The sequence below is a fragment of the Petromyzon marinus genome, chromosome 59 (genome assembly GCF_048934315.1).
Source record: "Petromyzon marinus isolate PM22_M1 ecotype Great Lakes invasive population chromosome 59, UKy_Petmar_22M1.pri1.0, whole genome shotgun sequence".
Lineage (NCBI taxonomy): Eukaryota > Metazoa > Chordata > Hyperoartia > Petromyzontiformes > Petromyzontidae > Petromyzon > Petromyzon marinus.
This window is the reverse complement of record NC_133725.1, coordinates 622,908-642,501: the sequence shown is the minus strand read 5'-3', so window position 1 is coordinate 642,501 and position 19,594 is coordinate 622,908. Positions and strand designations below refer to the sequence as shown.

General features: G+C 51.0%; 1 protein-coding gene across 2 annotated transcripts in view; it reads left to right on the top strand.

Annotated features, from left to right (window-relative positions):
* Positions 1-394: 394 nt before the first annotated feature.
* ABCA2 (ATP binding cassette subfamily A member 2) overlaps positions 395-19,594 on the top strand; it is a 65,106-nt gene continuing 45,906 nt past the window's right edge. For both annotated transcript variants that reach the window (XM_076052962.1, XM_032976491.2), the window contains exons 1-4: positions 395-536; positions 10,335-10,428; positions 17,449-17,560; positions 19,114-19,277. In XM_076052962.1, coding sequence (XP_075909077.1) covers positions 471-536; positions 10,335-10,428; positions 17,449-17,560; positions 19,114-19,277 — 436 coding nt within the window. In that variant the 5' untranslated portion in view covers positions 395-470. The remainder of the gene's footprint in view (positions 537-10,334; positions 10,429-17,448; positions 17,561-19,113; positions 19,278-19,594) is intronic.

Below are 19,594 nucleotides of genomic sequence, written 5' to 3'. Positions count from 1 at the left end.
CCAACCCCCACCCCCCAACACCTGCAAGCCCCTCCCCCTACAGCCCCGCCCCCTCCTTCTCCCCCCCACACCCCTGCAATTTAAAGCGGTGGGTGATTGTAAATGGTAGCATTGACGCGTGCAGGGCCTCCCACAGCCCCCCCCCCCACACAGCCCCCCCCCCCACACACAGCCCCCCCCACACAGCCCCCCCCCCACACACAGCCCCCCCCCACACACAGCCCCCCCCACACACACAGCACCTGCGCTATATAAGACCGGGGAGATTGCATCTCCTAGCATTGATAAGCGCGGTGTTGAGGAGCAACGGCGGGGAGGGTGAGAGGAGGAGGAGGCGGAGACGAGAGGGAGAGACGCCGCCACCACCACCACCACCACTGAGAACATCACCAGAGGCAGAGACGCCGCTGCCGCCACCACTGAGAACATCACCAGCAGCAGCTGCAGTAGCAGCAGCAGCAGCGACAACCATGGGCTTCGCTCATCAGCTCGGGCTGCTGCTGTGGAAGAATGTCACCCTCAAACGGCGCGGCCCGGTGAGAGACGCACAGCGGTCCGCACAGATGGATTTAGCAAAAAGCCCCTCAGCGGCGGCTGCGCCGTTTTCTCGTTGAGTGATCGCGCTCGACTGCTTGAGGGGACGATCGATCGGGCAAGTTTCTGCAACGTGTCGCGTCGCCGGATTGTCTTGGGTGGACGTTGCGAGTGAGTGGAGCGTGGTGTGTTTGACATTTTTTTGCATTTGTATGAGGGGGAAATCGCCGCCCCCCCCCCCCCTTATCCGCGGTTAATCCTCTTATCCGCGATGTGGCAGATAAGGTGACCGTGCCTGCGTTTGACACCTGTGGTGCCGTCAATATGTAACGGTGGTAACGAGAGGTGCGTGTTTGGTTTTGATGGGTGCCCACCGTGCATAACAGGTGCTATAGGCTACATCATCAGGTATGCGTTGGTTGTTGGGCAGTGCAGAACACCTCCGTTGTATTGCACTTCTGTGTTCTCCACCTTCGTCAGTCAACCCAGATATTAACAGACGACCCCATATAGACTCACACGGAGACCCCAATAGTCTCGCACAGATACCCATATCCTATCACGTCGATCTATGGAGCTCTCATCGAGAGATTTGCAACAAACTCGCACGGAGAGCCGCAGGCTAACACGGAGAGCCTCTGGGCAGTGGTGCATGTGACCTGTAATTAGCGCTGTGGAGGCAGCAGTGAGGGTTAGTGCATCGCACAAATGTTGTAAAGCTCCCTTCCCGTGGGCGTCGAGATGCCATATCCTGACTTGCCAGGAGAAGGCGGTACACCAAGTTGATTAATTGCCGTCTGTTTCCATCCGTATGGGGGACCGGTGTTGTTGCCCCAATCACGCTTGTGGGTTTTCTGGTGTATAATAAACGTGTATAATGAATACAATTCGTCACTAATTAGCTGAAAACACCTGAGGATATCAACAACAAAACCCCCAATTTAGTCGCAGGATCCCCCAGGAAAACAGCCCTGCGACTCTTTGTGTCTTTCCTGGATAAATAATTTTAATAAAAACAAATAATAAAAATGGTCAAATAACCCCCACGACCCTCAATCATAGCATGGGGAGCCCCCCCCCCCCCCATCCAGCAGTGGATTTAGCAGTGTTGTTTTGTTCAATACTCTGAATTTAGTGGCCTCTGGAAGCTGGAACAGGTCACGTTAACGTTGACACCACCAACAACAACCACCACTCGCCACTAAGGGGCGGTGACGTCACCAAGGCGCTTGTGCCAGGCTCGGTGCACTATTAGGCCACGTGGAATGTTGAATGATCGCTGACAGGAGGTCACGGGACAGACCCAGGTGCCCATGGGTCGACTGACCTAGATGACTGGCCGATGCACCAACCGTGCCCCCTACTATGCCAACTAGCCGTGTTTTAGCCACCCGGCATTCCGCTCGTTGTTGTGAGCGTCGCTCCTCTGCCCTCCGTTGTTGCTGGAGGTCGTCTGCCTCCAACTGCCCAGTAGCGTCCTTCACGTTGACACCGCCACCATCATCCACATCACCAGCTGATGATGATTGTTCTGGTCATGTTGCGAGCTGTGTCTACTGCACATCATCATCCACACCATCACCACCATCATTAGCTGATGATCGTACTCGTGGTGTGGGTGATGTGTTGTAATGTGCATGTATATTTGTACACATCATCACCATCTGCGTTCTCATCATTATCTACCACCATCTTCAACATCAGGTCATGATGATGTTGGTATTGGTGGTGTCTTGTAAGTACCTTGTGTGCACAGCCTTCATCACCACCATCAAACATCATTATCATCATCCACACACCCCTTCCACCACTACCATTATCCTCATCAGCTCTCATGATCCCGGTACTGATGATGGTATTGGCAGTGTCTTGTAAGATGCTAATGTGTACAGCCTGCATCACCACCATCCAACATCATTAGCATCAACATCATCCACATCATCCACGCAGGACCACGACCACCATTATCTGTGTGTGCCCACACAATTGAACATTGCCGTCTTCACCCATACAGTCGTCATTGTCGTTATCGTCGTCATCATCACCCTGATCAGCTGATGGTCATGACCAGCTGATGATGTGTAGGGAGCTTTGTGTAATTCACATCATCCACACTACCATCATCATCTTCTTCACCAATGATGATGATTGTGGTATTTCCTGCGTTGTGAGCCGTGGGTGCTGCACACAAACCTACAACACAACCGCAATCTACATTATCATCATTGTCATTCACAGCATCACCACCAGCACCACCACCATCTGATGACGGTGATTGCTCGTATTGGCGGTGTGATGGTGTTCACCGTGTGTGTGTATGCTGCGTGAGTGCTGCGTGTGTGCTGTGTGTATCAACCGACGTCGTTGACAAATATCTGAATCAGTCCTGGGCCTCACCTAGGTCGACTCGGCATTAAACGAGTGCTTGGTGCAGTGTATAAACATGAGCAGTGGGGAGGCATAGTCGCCCGGGAGGTGTGCTGTGCCAACCTTGATAGGTGCTCGCAAACAAAACTTGCCCTGACACTCTGTTAAAGGCGACCTGGAGGATCTTTGCCTTGTTATTTTGTTCTGTGTGTTATGACGAGTGAAGTATTGCTCCACGTAGCAGCAGCAGCACACACATCAGCAGCAGCAGCACACACATTCCCTGCAGAGCTACGTTTCTTGTGTGGTTGTGTCGGGAAAACATTCTTTGAATGACGTTCCAGTAAAATTACCTCCTGCTCTGCGTCTGCCTGCTGCTGTCACGATCGCAAGTGTTTATTAGCACGGTGCCATGCTCATTGCTGTAGCAGTAACGTACAATAAACACGATGCCGATTAATATGAACATGATGATAGCGATTAAATAGGCCCGTGTGTGTGTAGGCTGCTGTATTAACTCTGCTGATCGTGTAAACAATACATCTTCCATTGTGTGTCGGACACTTGTGTACATTTTCTTTTACATAACGCCTTATACGGTTCGGGAGCATTACAACCTTGCAGGGATCGCGAGGGACGGCGACGACGACGACTATGGGAGGAGGCCTTCATCCAGCAGTGCGTGATTGATGATGATGATGCTGCAGTTGGCACGAGCGACTCTTCTACAAAACTAACCATTCGATTTTTTTTTCTTTCTATCCCAGCACCCGGGCCCCCGCCAGCCTGTGTGCCTCAGAGCAGTTGCACCGCCTGCACACTCAATAGCTATGCCACTGCCCGATCCAATAGGGAGGCAAGACTCGCTCCTGCCCAGTTGTTGCGGTAGGGGGGAGACGTTACTGCTTCAGCAATGAGTGATCCCCATTGGGTCAGTTGCAGTGTCACTTTTCAGCATTGGGATGATTTTATTTCTGCTATTACCAGTTACATTGTATGGCAGTGGTCTTCGTTGCAAGGCCACGCGGGGCTAGTGGCGGGGCCTTGGTGGCCTTTAGTGCGGGGGGCCAACTGATGTGCGGCCCCCCGACAATACAAACACCCCCACCCATCATCATCATCGTGCTGCTGTCAAACCCCAAATGGTTTCAAATGCGTGGCGGCCCCTTACACTGATGATGTCTTGTCGGAGAAAGTACCCCCCTCCCCTCTCAGAAAATGAGTGAAGAACGCTGTTGTATGGGGTTTTCTTTTTAGCTGTTTTAAGAAACTGGAGAACCCAGAGGGAACCCATGCAGAACATGGGTTCGAGAAACGCACGAACTCCACGGTATAAAGGCACCAGAGTTGGGAATCGAACCCGGGTTCTTGTTGCTGTGATGGCATGGGTTTTCACCACTGCGCCACGCTGCCGCCCACTGGCACGATACGTGCCGTGCTAAGCGGTCGTGTGAGACAGTCGGGGGACTCGTAGGGTCGCATGAATAATGAATTTCGCCGGAGATGTGAGTGAGTTTCTGAGCCGCTTTGCACACTCACCGGACTCCGCTGGCCGGCTACTGCTGCTGTGTTGCTCTCCCCGTGTGAGAACGGAAGGGCGGATACGCGTGGACGTTGATGATAATGATGGTGGTGGTTGTGTGTTGTGTAAGCGCCATGGTGGCGAGATGTTAACTACCTCGCCTGGTATACAGGAAGTTGTGGGTTCGATCCCAACCCTGACGCCTGCTGTATATTTGGAATTTGCATGTCTCTCCCTGTGGTCGCGTGGATTTTTCTCCCGGTCCTCCGGTTTTTTCCCTCCGCATTTAGAATCAACGTGAGTTTCGAGTATTTGGCTGCGATTAAATTTCAATACGATGATAAGCTACTTCGTTCGGCTATCATTTGTGGCCAGATCGCTTCTGAAAACGTTACCTGGTAAATAAAAAAAATAGTTTAGTTTCACACACAGGCATTCGCGACCAATATTATTCATAATAAAGGTTTTTTGGGTTAGATCACATAAGTACACGTCTGTACTTATGCGATCTAACCCAAAAATCTTTATTACAAGCTGTGTGTGCAGCGAACACTGATAATGACACATCACCACGATTCGGTATCACACCGATTCAATTCTATTTCGGTCTGGAAAGGGTGCTGTAAAATGCAAGCCGACGGCGTTCAGTGGGGGAGTTGATGGAATGGATGGAGAGACGGGGGCTGGGAATGCAGCTGATGTTGCTGGGGTAGGTAAAGCAGAATAAGGTGGAATGTGAGGGTGTCTGATGGGTGCGGCGTGGACAAGAGGCAGTGGGGTATGGGGGCACGTGCTTGAAGTGGTGAAATGGGCATGGATGAGGGTAGGCGAAGGGTGGCTGGATAGTGGAGCTGATGGAGGAGCACATTGTCGTGCTGGGAGAGAGATGTGGTTAGGTGCATACAGAAAGTGAGACGTCAGGAATTGGGGTCGTGGAAGGAAGATGACTGGGGGCTGGGAGTAGTTAACAAGAGAAAAAGCAGTTGAGACGAGAAAGGAGCTGAGGGCCGAGCAAAAGGTTGGAAAGCGTGGGTGAGAGTCTGGCGTGGGTGAGAGTCTGGCGTGGGTGAGAGTCTGGCGTGGGTGAGAGTCTGGCGTGGGTGAGAGTCTGGCGTGGAGTGGGATTTTGTTCCATGGTGCAAAGGGGGAAGAAAAGAGGAAGCGAGACTGGGCACAGGGAGGTGATGGAACGGTGAGGAGACTGGAATATTGAGATCGAAGTGAGCGTGAAGGGCAGGGGTGGAGCCACAGGGGGGGCTGGGGGGGGGCTTAGCCCCCCCTGAAATTTTGGGAAAGTCGGTAATCGGGATAACAGGATATCCGGCTGCTGCAAAATGCTGGCTGTCACCTCGTGCTGCCACCTTGTGCTGCCCTGCAGGCTGCTTGAGCGGCAGCCTTTCGAACTTATCGAACTTATTAGCCACATCAGCGGCTCCGACCTATTAATAAATTCTGCGTTCAAATCCAATAAAATTTGTTTTATACATTTGTGGCGCCCAGTGGAAAATATAAACTGGATGTCTCAGAATATTGAAGTCCGCTCCCCCAAAGTCAAAATCTTGGCTCCGCCCCTGGTGAAGGGACATTTAAAGAAATCAGAGAAGAGAGGTAGGGTGGGGCAAGACCGTGCTAAGCTTTGAATACTAGTGCGAAGAATTTAAAAAGACAGCGGTGATAGACAGGAAGCCAGTGAAGTTGTTGAAGGGGAGGAGAGCAGTGAGATGTGTACGGAAGGTTGAGTACAGTCCGTGCAGCTGCGTGTTGGATGTGTGGGAGAGGGACAAAGGCGTAAGCAGGGAGACCGACCAGGAGTGAGCTGCAGCAATCCAGACGAGTGAAGACGAGGGGGAGTGGACGAGTAGTTTGGCAGCAGTGCTAGTGATGAGTGGGTGGATTTTCCCCTGATGTTGTACAGATGCCAACGGCGCGCGTGCGAGTGGTGATGGCAATGTGGGAAGTGAAAGTGGAACCAAGAGTTTGGGAAGAGGTCAGGGGGGGGGGGTGAGCGAGAGGATGGAAATAAGAGCACCGAGGTTTTGGAAGGATGTAGGGGAAAGGAAATGTTCGGTCATCCATGGCTGTCGGGCAGGATGAGATGCGGAGGGGAAGATCGCGGGTGAATGTTTTGAAGGAGAAGAAAATTTGAGTGTCATCGGCAAAGAGGTGAAAGGAGATAATGGAAGGGGCTGGCTTCCGAGGCAGTTTCATCAATTGGGCAAGCGTCTTAAATCCTCTCCCGCCTCCGTCCAGCCAGCAACATGAGTGCAGACCCCACGAGATGTTTGGTGGGTCGCATACGGTTGGGGTAAAGTGGTGCGGATAACTCCCCAATCCTGCAAGATGTCTGTGCAGCATGGAAGAGTAGGCCAAAAACACCTTCCAGTTGGACCCCCCTCCTCACGAGCAGTGGAGCGAGCGATCGATCGCAAGAGGGGGGAGGGGGGCTGCGTCCCTTCGTGCTGCTCTACGCGAGCAGAAGTTGAGAAGCGTGCTGCGAGCGGGCACGCGTGGACTTGGACTCCCGTTCCCAGGACGACCGATAACTCCGCTACGCCCATTGGCGAGTGTGTAGGCAATAAAACCAAGAACACACGAAGCAGCTCGCGTGTGGTCACGTCATCACCTGCTTTAAGATGGCAACAGCATCGTTGCCCGGTTACAAGGTGGTGAACTTTGAACTTCCTTCTCGGTACCTTTTCTCAGTGGACGTTTTTTTATACAAGGGTGCTTTGGGTGCCGATTTGTTATCTCGCTCGCCTGTTTGCAGGAGGCCGTGTTCGATCCCGACCCTGACGCCTGCTGCTGTATATTTGGAGTTTGCGGTGTCTCTCTCCCTGTGGTTACGTGGATTTTTCCCTGGGTTCTCCGGTTTTTCCCCTCAACATTTAGAATCGACGTGCGCTTAGAGTATTTATTTGGCTGCTATAAATTTCCACATGATGATAAGCCAATTTGTTGAGCTATCATTGGTGATAGCCAGGTCGCTTCTGAAAAAGAGCTGTATACCTCTGTGGGCCTTATCTGGTAAAATAAAAAATAGTTTAAAAAATATATAAATCAGGGCTCGGCAACCTGCGGATCTGCAGTCCTATGCGGCCCTTTAAACACCGCTGCGTGACGTTATTTATTAAGGGCCAACCGCTGATATAAATGTTCATGACATGGTAGGTGTCCGTTTTCATCTGCTTCCCGTGGCTGATGATGTTGACGTGGAGAGCAGCAACAGCTGTAAATGTACGTTGAGGTGGTCAGTGAGCCAGACAATTGCGTCAGGAGTCGTGGAATAGTGAGTGCATCGCTGTGATAATAATGATGATGATGCCGCCTCCTTTCAGAATCAAAATACTTGTTCATGCTGGAGGAATCCGATGAGCTTTAAAGCTCTTATTTTCACAGATGCCCGGTCGGGGTGGGTCACAACGTTATAACAACAAACAGTACAAACACACGATAGGAGTGCGAAGTATAGGAAAGTTAAACAAATCGTAAAAAAAATACAAATACAACTAAACTCTTTTTACTTCAAGAGGTAAAGCCCACCGAGATATTAGCTTCTTTTTCACAAGCGACCTGGCCACAAATGATAGCTCAACGAAGTGGCTTATCGTGTGGAAATTTGTAGCAGCCAAATAATCTCAACGATCTAAACGCTTCAATTTTGACTTAACATTCGTGACTGCAGGAATTAATATTCTTTGGTTCTTTCGGTAAATTCACGTAAATAGAAAAATAATAATAATAAAGCGAATAAAAATTAAAAAGTATATAAATGAAAACCTAAAAACCACGACGTTTCGATGGCAACGCAAGCGGTCGTCATCACGTTTCGGACGCTTGTGTGGCGATCAACACGTTATGGTTTTTGGTTTTTATTTGTATTTATATATTATTATTTTTCTTCTATCTACGTGACTACCGAAAGAACCAAAGAATATGATCTAAACAATTGTTGATTCTAAATGTGGAGGGAAATACAGGAGGACCCGGAGGGAAAACACAAATCCATGGGACCCTTGAAGTGTGTTACATGCTCTGTGGTTTTGTTCTGGTTGACCACCGTCTGTGCACCCTACCGGAGAGGTTTAATGAGAGTATTTGTTCACGGTGTATTTTCCACTATCATATGAACTCAACATTTTTTTTATTATTTTACCGGGTAAGACTCGCTGAACTATATAGCTCTTTTTAAGAAGCGACTTTGCTATCACAAATGAGAGTTCAACGAAGTGGCTTATCACCACGTGGGAATTTATAGCAGCCAGATACTCTAAATGCGTGACGTTGATTCTAAACGTGAAGGGGTAAAAAGTGGAGGACCCGGAGAAAAATCCATACGACCACTGGGAGAGAGAAACACACCGCAAACTCCAAATATACAGCAGGTGTCAGCGTTGGGATCGAACCGACAGCCTCCTCCATACCTAGCGAGGTAGTTCTCTTCTCACCACCGAGATGCAATGGGCTGCTGGATTGAGGTCTTTGTCCAGCAGTGGTTGAGCATGATCGGGATGATGTTGGTCAAGATCTCAACTTCCAGTGCTCCCTATCCTCCACCATTTCTGCATTTAGCAATCTTTTCTGTTCATTCTAAAAAGAAAACAGCCACTGCAAACACTCCAATGCCCTTGATGGTTGGTAATTGCACAAAGCTGTACTGTAAGTGTGAGGTAGCGAGTACTGGAGTTGAAAAACCATTGGACCAGCAACATCATCATTGTCAGCCACGATAAATCCACTGCTGGATAAAGCCCCCTTTCTAATGCCGATGGGTAGATGGGATTGAACTTGTACCCTGCGACGATGACATTGGCACACTATTGCACTTGAGTAGGGAGATGCGAGGTGAGACAGCAGTTTTATTTTGTACAGGAATTTAATTAAATGCCCCATTTACCATACATCGATAAGTGCCGGGACATTCAGGCAGAAAAAGTGCACACGTTTGTTTTTTTGGGGCTGTGTTTTTCATGCGAGCGGAGTGCGCTCGCAAATTACAATGAGCTTGGCCGGTGGTGGCTATGCTGCACGTGGCGTGGCCTGTAACCCAGGACGGTGGAGGCAGCAGCAGCAGCGAGGGGTTGGTGGATCACACAAATGTTGCAAAACTCCATTCTCGGCGGCGTTCTGGGAGGGGCCGCTGCACCCTGGCTCGCCAAGAGAAGCCAGGGAAGGAATAAAAATGTGGTCTCCACTTTTTCCCATCTGTATGGGATAGTGTGTTTCCCCCTTGCACGTGTGGGTTTTCTCTGGGTGTTTCAGTTTATATCCCACATGTATAAGGTCTGCACTCATTAAACACAAAGTGCTTGCCATAAGTGAACCACATTAACCTGCTGATCTCGTCAGGGAGCATAAACCATCACGCGAACTCCGGTCATCCTCGCAGCGGCTTTTGGCTAGCCATCAAACAAAGACGGTTACTGCATCACACGCTCTCAGATGCTCTTCTGCGGACGTCTGGAATGCTCTGCCTTCCGATATGAGGAAGCCACTGGAGATATGCATTTTTAAATATAGATTGAAAACTAATTTCTTCAGAACTTTTTGTGTTTGGTTTGTCCTACCCCCGCATCTCGCATACATCACGGTTGGCTACGTACGGTGTGAAAGAAGTTCAACATGCGTACATACATCTCCCCACCGAGGCGCCCCTTGTAGCAGTGGATAGACCATGGGTGTGCCCGGGGATGTGCGGCGTGTGGGTGCGTGTGTGTGTGACACTGTGTGTGTGTGACACTGTGTGTGTGTGACACTGTGTGTGTGTGACACTGTGTGTGTGACACTGTGTGTGTGACACAGTGTGTGTGTGACACGGTGTGTGACACAGTGGGTGTGTGTGACAGTGTGTGACAGTGCGTGTGTGTGTGTGACACAGTGTGTGACACAGTGCGTGTGTGTGTGTGTGACACAGTGGGTGCTAGCTTGTGAGGTCTTCATACCGCTGGCGCTCTTCTTCGTTCTGCTTGGACTTCGGCAGAAGAAGCCAACCATCTCCGTCAACGAAGGTAAAGCGTGGCCGGTACCTGCCGATACCCGGTGATCCCCGGCAAATAACCCGGCGATACTCGCCAGACCGTCGTCCGGCGTTGGACGCATCCCAGGTCGTTTTTTGCCCGCATTTTATAAACCATTCCATCGCCATATTTTCTTACTTTTGATGTTTGTCACGTTTCATTTTGCCACCATTGCTGCTGCTGCCACCGTTGTGTTTCCGTTAACAAGGCCACCCCTGTCTCGTGTTTCGTGTTTTTTAATTTTTCCATCATTTTATTCTGTTTTTTTTGTTTGCTTCCGTTTCATGACCATCACCAACCACCAACCTCCACCTCCGTTTATTTCTGGACGTCTGCGTTGTGGGGCCCCGCGGCAGTCTGTAAGTTTCTCCCGAGGTGCCGCATGAACCTTTTGGCACTCCTGTAAGGATGAGCCGACATCTCTCGCGTTCAGAGCTGGCAGAATGTCATCATAGGAGGACACACGGCCGCTCGTATTTGTAGCACTAATTATTACAATGATGATCTCGCCTATTCGTAATGATCAATAATAACGATGCCAATTATATCCCTGCTGTGTTGTCAAGTTGTACCGCTACGTGTTGTTGTGGTTGTTCGACACACGACCGTCTGACGCTTTTGACTCTTGGTGGGGGGGAGCTCCTTTGGGAAGAGAATTCGGTCGTCGAAGGAGCCTCCCGGGGCGTCGTGCCACACGGCGCACGGTGCAAACCAAACGCACAGCCGGAGAGCTGCACAGCAGCTGACCGTGAACGCCCCATGCGCGATTGATGCCAATTAATCTCGATAATAACAATAATGATGATGATGTCATTTAATTACCCAGGAAGCCTCACTCAGACTTAAAACTCCTTTTTTTTAGGAGGGTGCTACTGCATTGTGCTTCCATGAGTGATAGAGTTTGGATTCGTGTTTGGAGGAGGAATCCATAGACACCGCAGAAACCCAGCACCGCGCTGCTGTTGTACACGAGGGGGGAGACACTCGGGAAACCGGAGACCCCAGAGAAAACCTAGCACAGGGCTGCTCCATATGAGGGGGAGACACTCAGCACCGCCACCTCCTTGGCACCACCTCACTGCAGCCCCGCCACGCCTACCACACCTGGCAAGCCCTGGTGGTGGTGGTGGCGGTGGTCCCTCATCCCACACATAAGCAGAATTCAAATTCCCACTTAGCCTCCGAGGTCTGACTATGTTTGATGCATTAAGGGTGGCTCGGCTCATCTTCGTCATTCCTGAGGGGCAGGTGAATAAAAACAAGTACGAATTTGTGGGCAGTCAAACGCTCATTGTCCTCCTCGAGGTCCTGCTCCCCTGCCAAGGGAATGTGGAATGTTCACTTCCTTCTCAGGGCAGTCGGTGAAGATGAGCATCGCACAAGAACGGGTCCGGTGACGGCCCAGCACCCACGCATTAATTACACATTGCCCCCCACCCTACCTCCCCCCAACAGTGCTCCTGTTGTCCTATAATTAATTAATAAGCTGCTCATGTCACCTGCAATTAAGAAAACCTGGAGCGGAGGGCACTGGCTGCCTGGCTTGGAGCCACAGAATTTCCTTGCAAGGCACTTTGGCCATTGTCGTGCTCTCTCTCTTACCGGCCGACACCTGGACCCATGACCGCTTCACCTTGAACAATGCGAATTCAACCGCGATGAAGCCTGGAGAACCGAAATGGAGTTCAAAAGAACTCGCAAACAAACAGCCTGTTGTGAAAGACCCAATGTAGAAGATCCCTGGGTTTGATCTTTGATGAAGCTGCTCATGGTCCACCCTAAATCGCATCCACTGCACAAACCATGGCAGATGCGGATACCTGATGTACAAATGCAACATTAAAAAAACTCTCCAGTGCACGACTGCGATCATCAAGAACAGACCGTACAATATATAACAAAGCAAATACCCAATCCACAGATACGAAGGAGACATCGCAGCGATGATACACTACTCCGCTGCGCCCGGCACGGTTATCTGGCTTGACCACCTGAATGTGAAATCATCAGCAGCCATAAAAAAAGAAGACCGGCTCGCACTAAAGTCACTTGAGTCCGCAAAAGCCATTTGAACCACATTGCACACCATCGCTCCTCCGAATGTCACGCGTGAAGTTGCCAAGGGTGCTGGATTTTTTTCTGGGACAATCCTGGTGGTTTCGGACAGTGTTTCCCCCCCCCCCCCCCGCGCCAAAAGTATTTTGTCAAGGTCGGGATGTCGTCAGGTTGTTTCAAATGTTCTGGTACATTTAATAAACTTTCCGAAGAGTGCCATAGCTGGAGACACGATGACGAAGATGATTCTGCAAGGCTAGATATATTGCATCTCAGCTGGACCCAACGAGTGACCAACGTAGAAGTAAGACAAAGGTAGCACATAGAAGAAGACAACCTGATGATGCAGGCAGGAAGGCAGGCGTGATGAGAAGGAAACTGGCACTAATTGGACACATGTAGGATGGCAAACAGCAGGAAAAATACAAGTGTGCTCGCGGAAAAATGGAAGGAACCGGAAAGAGGGTAAGACCAAGTGAAGAATGGCTTGACGACGATATTAAGAGATTGGTGCCAGAAAGATGTGGCCACTACTTGAGCCACATCGGTACAAGACAGAGGAACGTGAAAACCAATGACGAAATGTACAGTGGACACCTACGGGCTATCTGCCCATGGATCGTGATGATGATGAGATATACAATAGACTCTGGATTATCAACGTGCGGTTTATACTGCGCACCTGAGATTTTGACGTGAATTAATAACTCATGGATTTTCCCTTAAGCTCAAATGAATAATCTGAAAACAGTTCTATATTAAATCTTGACTGCAGGAATTCATATTCTTGGGTCTTTCGGTAAAGTCACGTAGATATACAGTTCTATGTTGTTATTCCACAAGTCGCGTGTATTAAACCGAAGAAATACATGCTCCGGTTAATCCAAAAGCCACGTTATCGCTTCTACAGTACAGTACAGTAGTTGAATGATGTTTATTGGCGTGGCTCTGCTGTCCACTTAGTAGGCCGAGTCTTCTGCGCGGTAGCAGGAAAGTGTTGTCACTGAGCATGCGCATTGATCGGTCGGTCGATCGATCGTTAGCATTCGTTCTAAATCAAAAGGGTAACAATTGAAATCGTCAGCTGTGCATCATTTTGAGTGGCATTTTGATTCGCGGAAAAAGGTTATATTTTTTATCCGCGATTTTGAATTCTCCACGGCCATCCTCTCCATCATTAGCGCACATAATCGAGAGTCTACTGTATATAGCGGGATAAATCTCCTGATACCAGTCTGTAGCACACCGTCACACGGTGTTGGCTCACTCTCGAAGAGAGATGAACACTCGGAGGCACGAGGAGGAACCACGAGCGAGCGAGGAGGCAGCAGCCACACGCGGTGATCCGGAGCTGCCAACAGGTGCCCAAGCTCTGCGGTCCTCTACATATATTTAAGCGTTATTGGCCAATACGACGAGCGATGTATGCACGTGGGAGGAAACTGAAACGCCCAGAGAAAACCCCACGCGTGCCAAGGGGGAAACGCGCCTTCCCAAACGGATGGAAAAGGTGGAGACCACATCTTCGCTTTCCTGCCTTCTTATGGCGAGCCAGGGTACGGGCTCCTCATCGACGCCCATGAGAAGGGAGTTTCGCAACATCTGTGCTGTGATCCACCAACCCCCTCGTTGCTGCTGTCTCCACCGTGCTGGGTTAGAGGCCACGCCGCGTGCGGCGTAGCCACCACCGCCCAGCTCGTAATTTGCGAGCGCACACTACTGGCTCCGCGGTCCTCAATATATCGGGGCGTTCGCGGAAAATTAATGAGCGGTTAGGCGTGTGGGAGGAAACGGAAGCGCCCGGAGGAAACCCACGCGTGCGAGGAGGAAACGCTCTCCCATACATGTTCGCCGAGTACCACCTTGTCCTAGCGAACCAGGGCTCGGCCGCTTCTCTACGCCCCAACCCCACCGAAAGGGAGTTTCGCAACAGTTGTGTGCGTGGTGGTCCACCAACTCTTGCTGCTGCCCGCACACCGCAGAATAAAAGGCGTGCGCCACCACCGCAAGGCTAAAGATGATTCACTAAGGGTAGATCTTTATATATGTAGCTGGAGAAAGATCCTGAAGCCAGCCTGTGTGGGTGGCTTGTTAAAACAAAAAATGAAACTATTTTAGTTTACCAGGTACTCTTTTTCAGAAGCCACCTGGCTATCACAAATGATAGCTCAAGGAAGTGGCTTATCACGTGGAAACTTATAGAAGTAGCCAAATACTTTAAATGCTTGACGTTGATTCTAAATGTGGAGATAAAAGCCGAAGGACCCGGAGAAAAATCCACGAGAGCATGCAAACTCCAAATATACAGGAGGTGTTGGGGTTGGGATTGAACCCACGACCTCCTATATACCAGGCAAAGAAGTTAACATCTCTAGCCACTATGGCGCCTGACGGTAGCGAGATCGCCTGTACTCCTCGTTCAGATCTTCGGTACGACCCAAATGGACTGCACATTTCATGAACGCGAGCGATTTTTTTTTTTAGAGGCCATTAACCCCTCGCTCGGCCCCCCCAACCCCCCGGCCTGGCTTCAAGATTTTCAAGAGCGCCAACTCGGCAGGGCCGATTCGTGATGTCGCCAGCAGCATTTTTGCCTCCGTTCCCCGCAACCTTTTTTCCTCGCTTGGGGGGGCCCCGGAACAGGACTTGCAGATAACCCGCTTTTTGCAGGCAAGGGGAACTTTGCCCGCAGTGCACTCGTGTGTCGTCCCCAATAGTCATGCGCAAATCACAATAGGAAAGTGCGTGTCGGAGAAGTGGCAGAAGTGACCTCCGATTGGCACGGTTGGCTACGTGAGATGCGAAAGAAATTCAACATATGACTGTGTCCTATATTTAGAAACGTAGTGTTGTTGCGGGGTGGAAAATACCCCCCCCCCCCGCCCTTCCCTCTAGAACACTGAGTAGTATGGCTAAGATACTCGCAAGGACTGATAAATATCAGTCCCCGCGGCATCTTACAACTCGTAAAATTGCCGTATAAATTTTCGGTCCCTCAAAAAAAGGAGTTTTATTTCCATTGGGAGCTCACCTGGTTAAACTATACACGGGGCATGTATCTCGTCACGCCGCACACGCTGGATCATTGCTCAATGGACCTCCACTGCCCAATCCTCCAGTGGTGCCGTTCTGCAGCTCTGTCGAGGGGCTTTGCTGTGTTTGCTGTGAACTCCTCATCTCGCCCCCCCCCCCCCCCCACCTTTTGTACAGCACAGCGTCACATATCCGACTCTGGGGACTGAGGCATAGGCGGATCTGTAAAAAGGTCGCATTTGTGAACGTCTACACCACTGGACAAATTCTGGCGGTGGGCGGTTAATCGATTTGGCCGGACATGTGACGGTCGGACATGTGACATTGTACTGTAACTCGCACTGCTGTGATGTTGCTCCTGCCCTTGATGATCACCCATCCCTCAATCATTGAAACAACAACAACAACAACATTGATTTACAGCCCCTTTATCAATCCTCCCCCTGCCCTGTTTCGGCTATGGGGGTAGTTTGACTATACATGCTAGTCAGTGTTGGTCACTGAAGGCAGGAGCGGGGGTGCCCAGGACTGGTTCAGATATCGCTTGCCACCGACGTTAGCCATAACCAGGAATCGAGTTTGGGTCGCCGGATTCATAGCCTACGCGGTCTCTTTCCCAATTGTATTATAATTGTGCTAGCGTTGTCATGTCATGTGACGAATGGCCCAATCGGATCTCTTGCAGTATTTATGTTGAACTTCTTTCGCACCGTACGTGGCCAACCGCGCTAATTGGAGGTGCAGGACAAGGAAAACAAACTAAACTCACAAAGCTGTTAGAAAGAAATTAGTTTGTCAATCTAGATTTGAAAGTGCATAGCTCCAGTGGCGTCCTAATATCGTAAGGAAGAGCGTTCCAGACGGCCGCAGAAGCGCATCTGAAATCCCCGCACGATACATTGACAGTCTTTGTTCGATGGCCAGCCAAAAGCCACTGTTGCTGCTGCGATGATGACTGGTTTATGCTCCTGGATGAGATCGGCAAGGTAAAATGAATGGCCCGTGGAGGGAGTTATCACAGAACTACTTCAGAGATCCCCTTCGAGTGACCTCGTCCACAGACTAGGGGGTGCTGCACTTTCCCCTGCTATGAGGGGAATGTCGGTATCATGGACAGAGCATCCTGTATAATGACTGGGCTCACGGCGTCGACTCTTAGTCGGGAGCGCCGGTGTCGATCAGACGGCTTAAAGTGGGATTGGAACCCGGCATCTCGGCGGTGCCAACTCTTCGCTTTGGCCCCGAAGCCACCCGGCCACCTCTCAGATCCACTAAATTAGTAAACTCTCATGAACCCTTTAGCATTCCGAGACGTCTGCAAGTTGCAGGGTGTAGGTCCCGTCAACTGCTGCATCTTGGAACGCACAAGCGGTTCGGCGTTGGTTTTATTTGGAGAGGCGTAGTAGTGCCGTTGTTTTTAAAAACATCGCACTCGCCATGGAGAACCGTAGTGACACAACTGCACTCTATGATAGTAGGCTCCCAATTGTGCCCCGCAGGGAGTTGCTTCTCGAGTGTGTTGCTCAGGAAGAGAGAGTTAGAAGAAATTGAGACTGGGAATATAGTCGGGGGGTGGGGGGGGAAGTCCTTGAAACAATCAAATCGCAATCCTAAAGGGCAAGACACAGGAGGCTGAACCTACTGCTGTACAATGTAGAATGGGACACCAGATGTGGGGACACTTCAACGAAGAAGCTGACCTTGGGCAAAGACTTACCGGATTCTGATTCTGCTGCTGGCGCCTTGCTCGGCGCCCTGCAAGCGCGGGTGTCGCCTCTGCGCTGAACGTCTGCCTGTGGCCGTCTCCTCCCTTTCCGCGTTTGGATATCCTCTGCTTTCTGCTTTGCCCCCCTCCTGTCTGTGTGCGCATGTGCATGTGTGTGCACCTCCCCAATGTCTCGCCCCCCCCCCCCCCCCTCCAAGCGTACTACTCAGCCTCGCCCTTAACCTCGGCGGGGATCGTGCACATCATGCAGTCCATCTGCCCCGATGGACAGAGGGATGCGTTCGGCTTCCTGGAGTACCGCAACTCCATGTGAGTCCGCAAAGTGTTTAACATCCTCCTTCTTAAAACCCACGCTTCTGTTGCTTCTCTCGGGTCTTCTGTAATCGCACCAGCATTCGCATCCGTGCAGAGAAAACGGGCCCGACGTACATAACGCTGCAGTGTTTTAATTTTTCCTTGCCATAAATAATTATTAAATCCTCGCAAAATCCGCACTCATTCTGAATCTGGCCCTCGCTTAACCTCCATCGAAGGAGCCGCGTGCGCTCTCGCGTAAGCAGATGCTCAGCGGGCGCCGTGGCGATGCCATGAATAATGGAGTGGGGGTGATTTTGGCAGCGGCGGCGTAAACGCTATCGGTCGGCCGATGCCCTTGCATGTGATGTCGCGCTCTCGTAGAGACAGCGAGAGAGAGAGGACGACTCGGAAGCACCAGGAGGCGGAACCACAGACGAGGAGTGGGAAGGCAGCAGCCGTGTGGTACACTGGTACTTCCGACAATTGCCCAAGCTCTGCGGCCCTTTATATGAAGGTGTTATCGGCCAAATGATGAGCGTTTCCAAGTAGGAGGAGGAACCTGGAACACCCGGAGTAAACCCACGCGTGCGTGCGAGGGGGAAACACGATATCCCGTACAGACGGAACAGGTGGAGTCCACGCTGTTGTTGTGCCGCCTTCTCTGGGCAGCGCCAGGGTACGGCTCCCCTTTGATGGCCACCCACGGGAAGGGAGTTTTGCAACATTTGTGCGGTGACCCACCAACCCCTTGCTACTACCTCCAGATTACTGGATTACATGGCACGTGTGTAGCCACCACCACCTGGCTAAACTTGACCATATTCTGTGGATTATTGGGCGTTGTGACATGGCTCAGTTGGTAGTGCGTTCGCCGCTTGTTGCACAAACACGATCGGAGTGCAAAGTATAGGAAAGGTAAGCAAATCGCAGAAAATATATATACAAATATATTGCCAGATAAAACCCACTGAGCTTATTATTATTCTTCTTTCAGAAGCGACCTGGCCACAAATGATAGCTTAACAAAGCAGCTTATCACGTGGAAATTTCTAGCAGCAAAATAATCTAAATAACCTAAATGCATGTTTCTAAATCCATTGACATGTATGAATGTTGAACTGCTTCTGCACTGTGCGTTGCCAACCAGGCTCATCGGAAGTGTGGGAGAACAACAAACCAAACACAAAAAGCAGTTCTAGAGAAATGAGTTTGTCAATCTACTTGACTTAAAAGTGCATAGCTCCCAGTGGCTTCCTAATATCGGACAGAAGAGCGTTCCAGGCGGCCGCAGAAGCGCATCTGAAAGTGTAATGCGGTGACCGTCTTTGTTCGATGGTGAGCCAGAAGCCGCCGCTGCTGCGAGGATGACCGGAGTTTATGTGATGATGGTTTATGCTCCTTGATGAGATCAGTGGATGCAACCGCATTGACCCCTTGACCTCGACCAAACGGTTACGGTTCACCGGCGAGCCGCTTTCACGAGGGACCGCTTGCGCCCTCGCCACGGCGAGCGGGTACCGTCGTCGCCGCCGTCGATCCGTGCCGTCGTCTGCCCCCGCGCCCAGGGTGACTCAGCTGCTGGAGCGGCTGGGCGAGGTGACGGCCGACACGGACTTGCTCTCCCCTGAGCGCGCCAGCCTGGACGTGGAGCTCGGGGCGCTGCGGCAGCACGCGGCGGAGCTGGGGGGGCAGCCCGGCCCCCTGGAGCGCAGCCTCAACGCGGCCCACAGTGAGTGGGGATGGGGGTGCCCGGGGGGGGTGGCTAGGATCGGGTCATTATGTGTCACTCGCCACCTCGCGTTAGCCATTACCAGGGATCAAACTCTCGTCGCCGGATTCGCAGCACGCGCGCGCGGTCTCTTTCCCAGTTGTGTTCTGATTGTGCTATGAGTGTCGTGTCGTGTGACGAGTGGCCCAATCGGATCCCTTGCAGTAAGCAGTGCCAATCACCTTGTGTTAGAGTATATGTTTTGAGCTTCTTTTGCACCGTACGTAGCGAACCCTGCTAATCGGAGGTGCGAGGGAAGGGCAACAAACTAAACACAA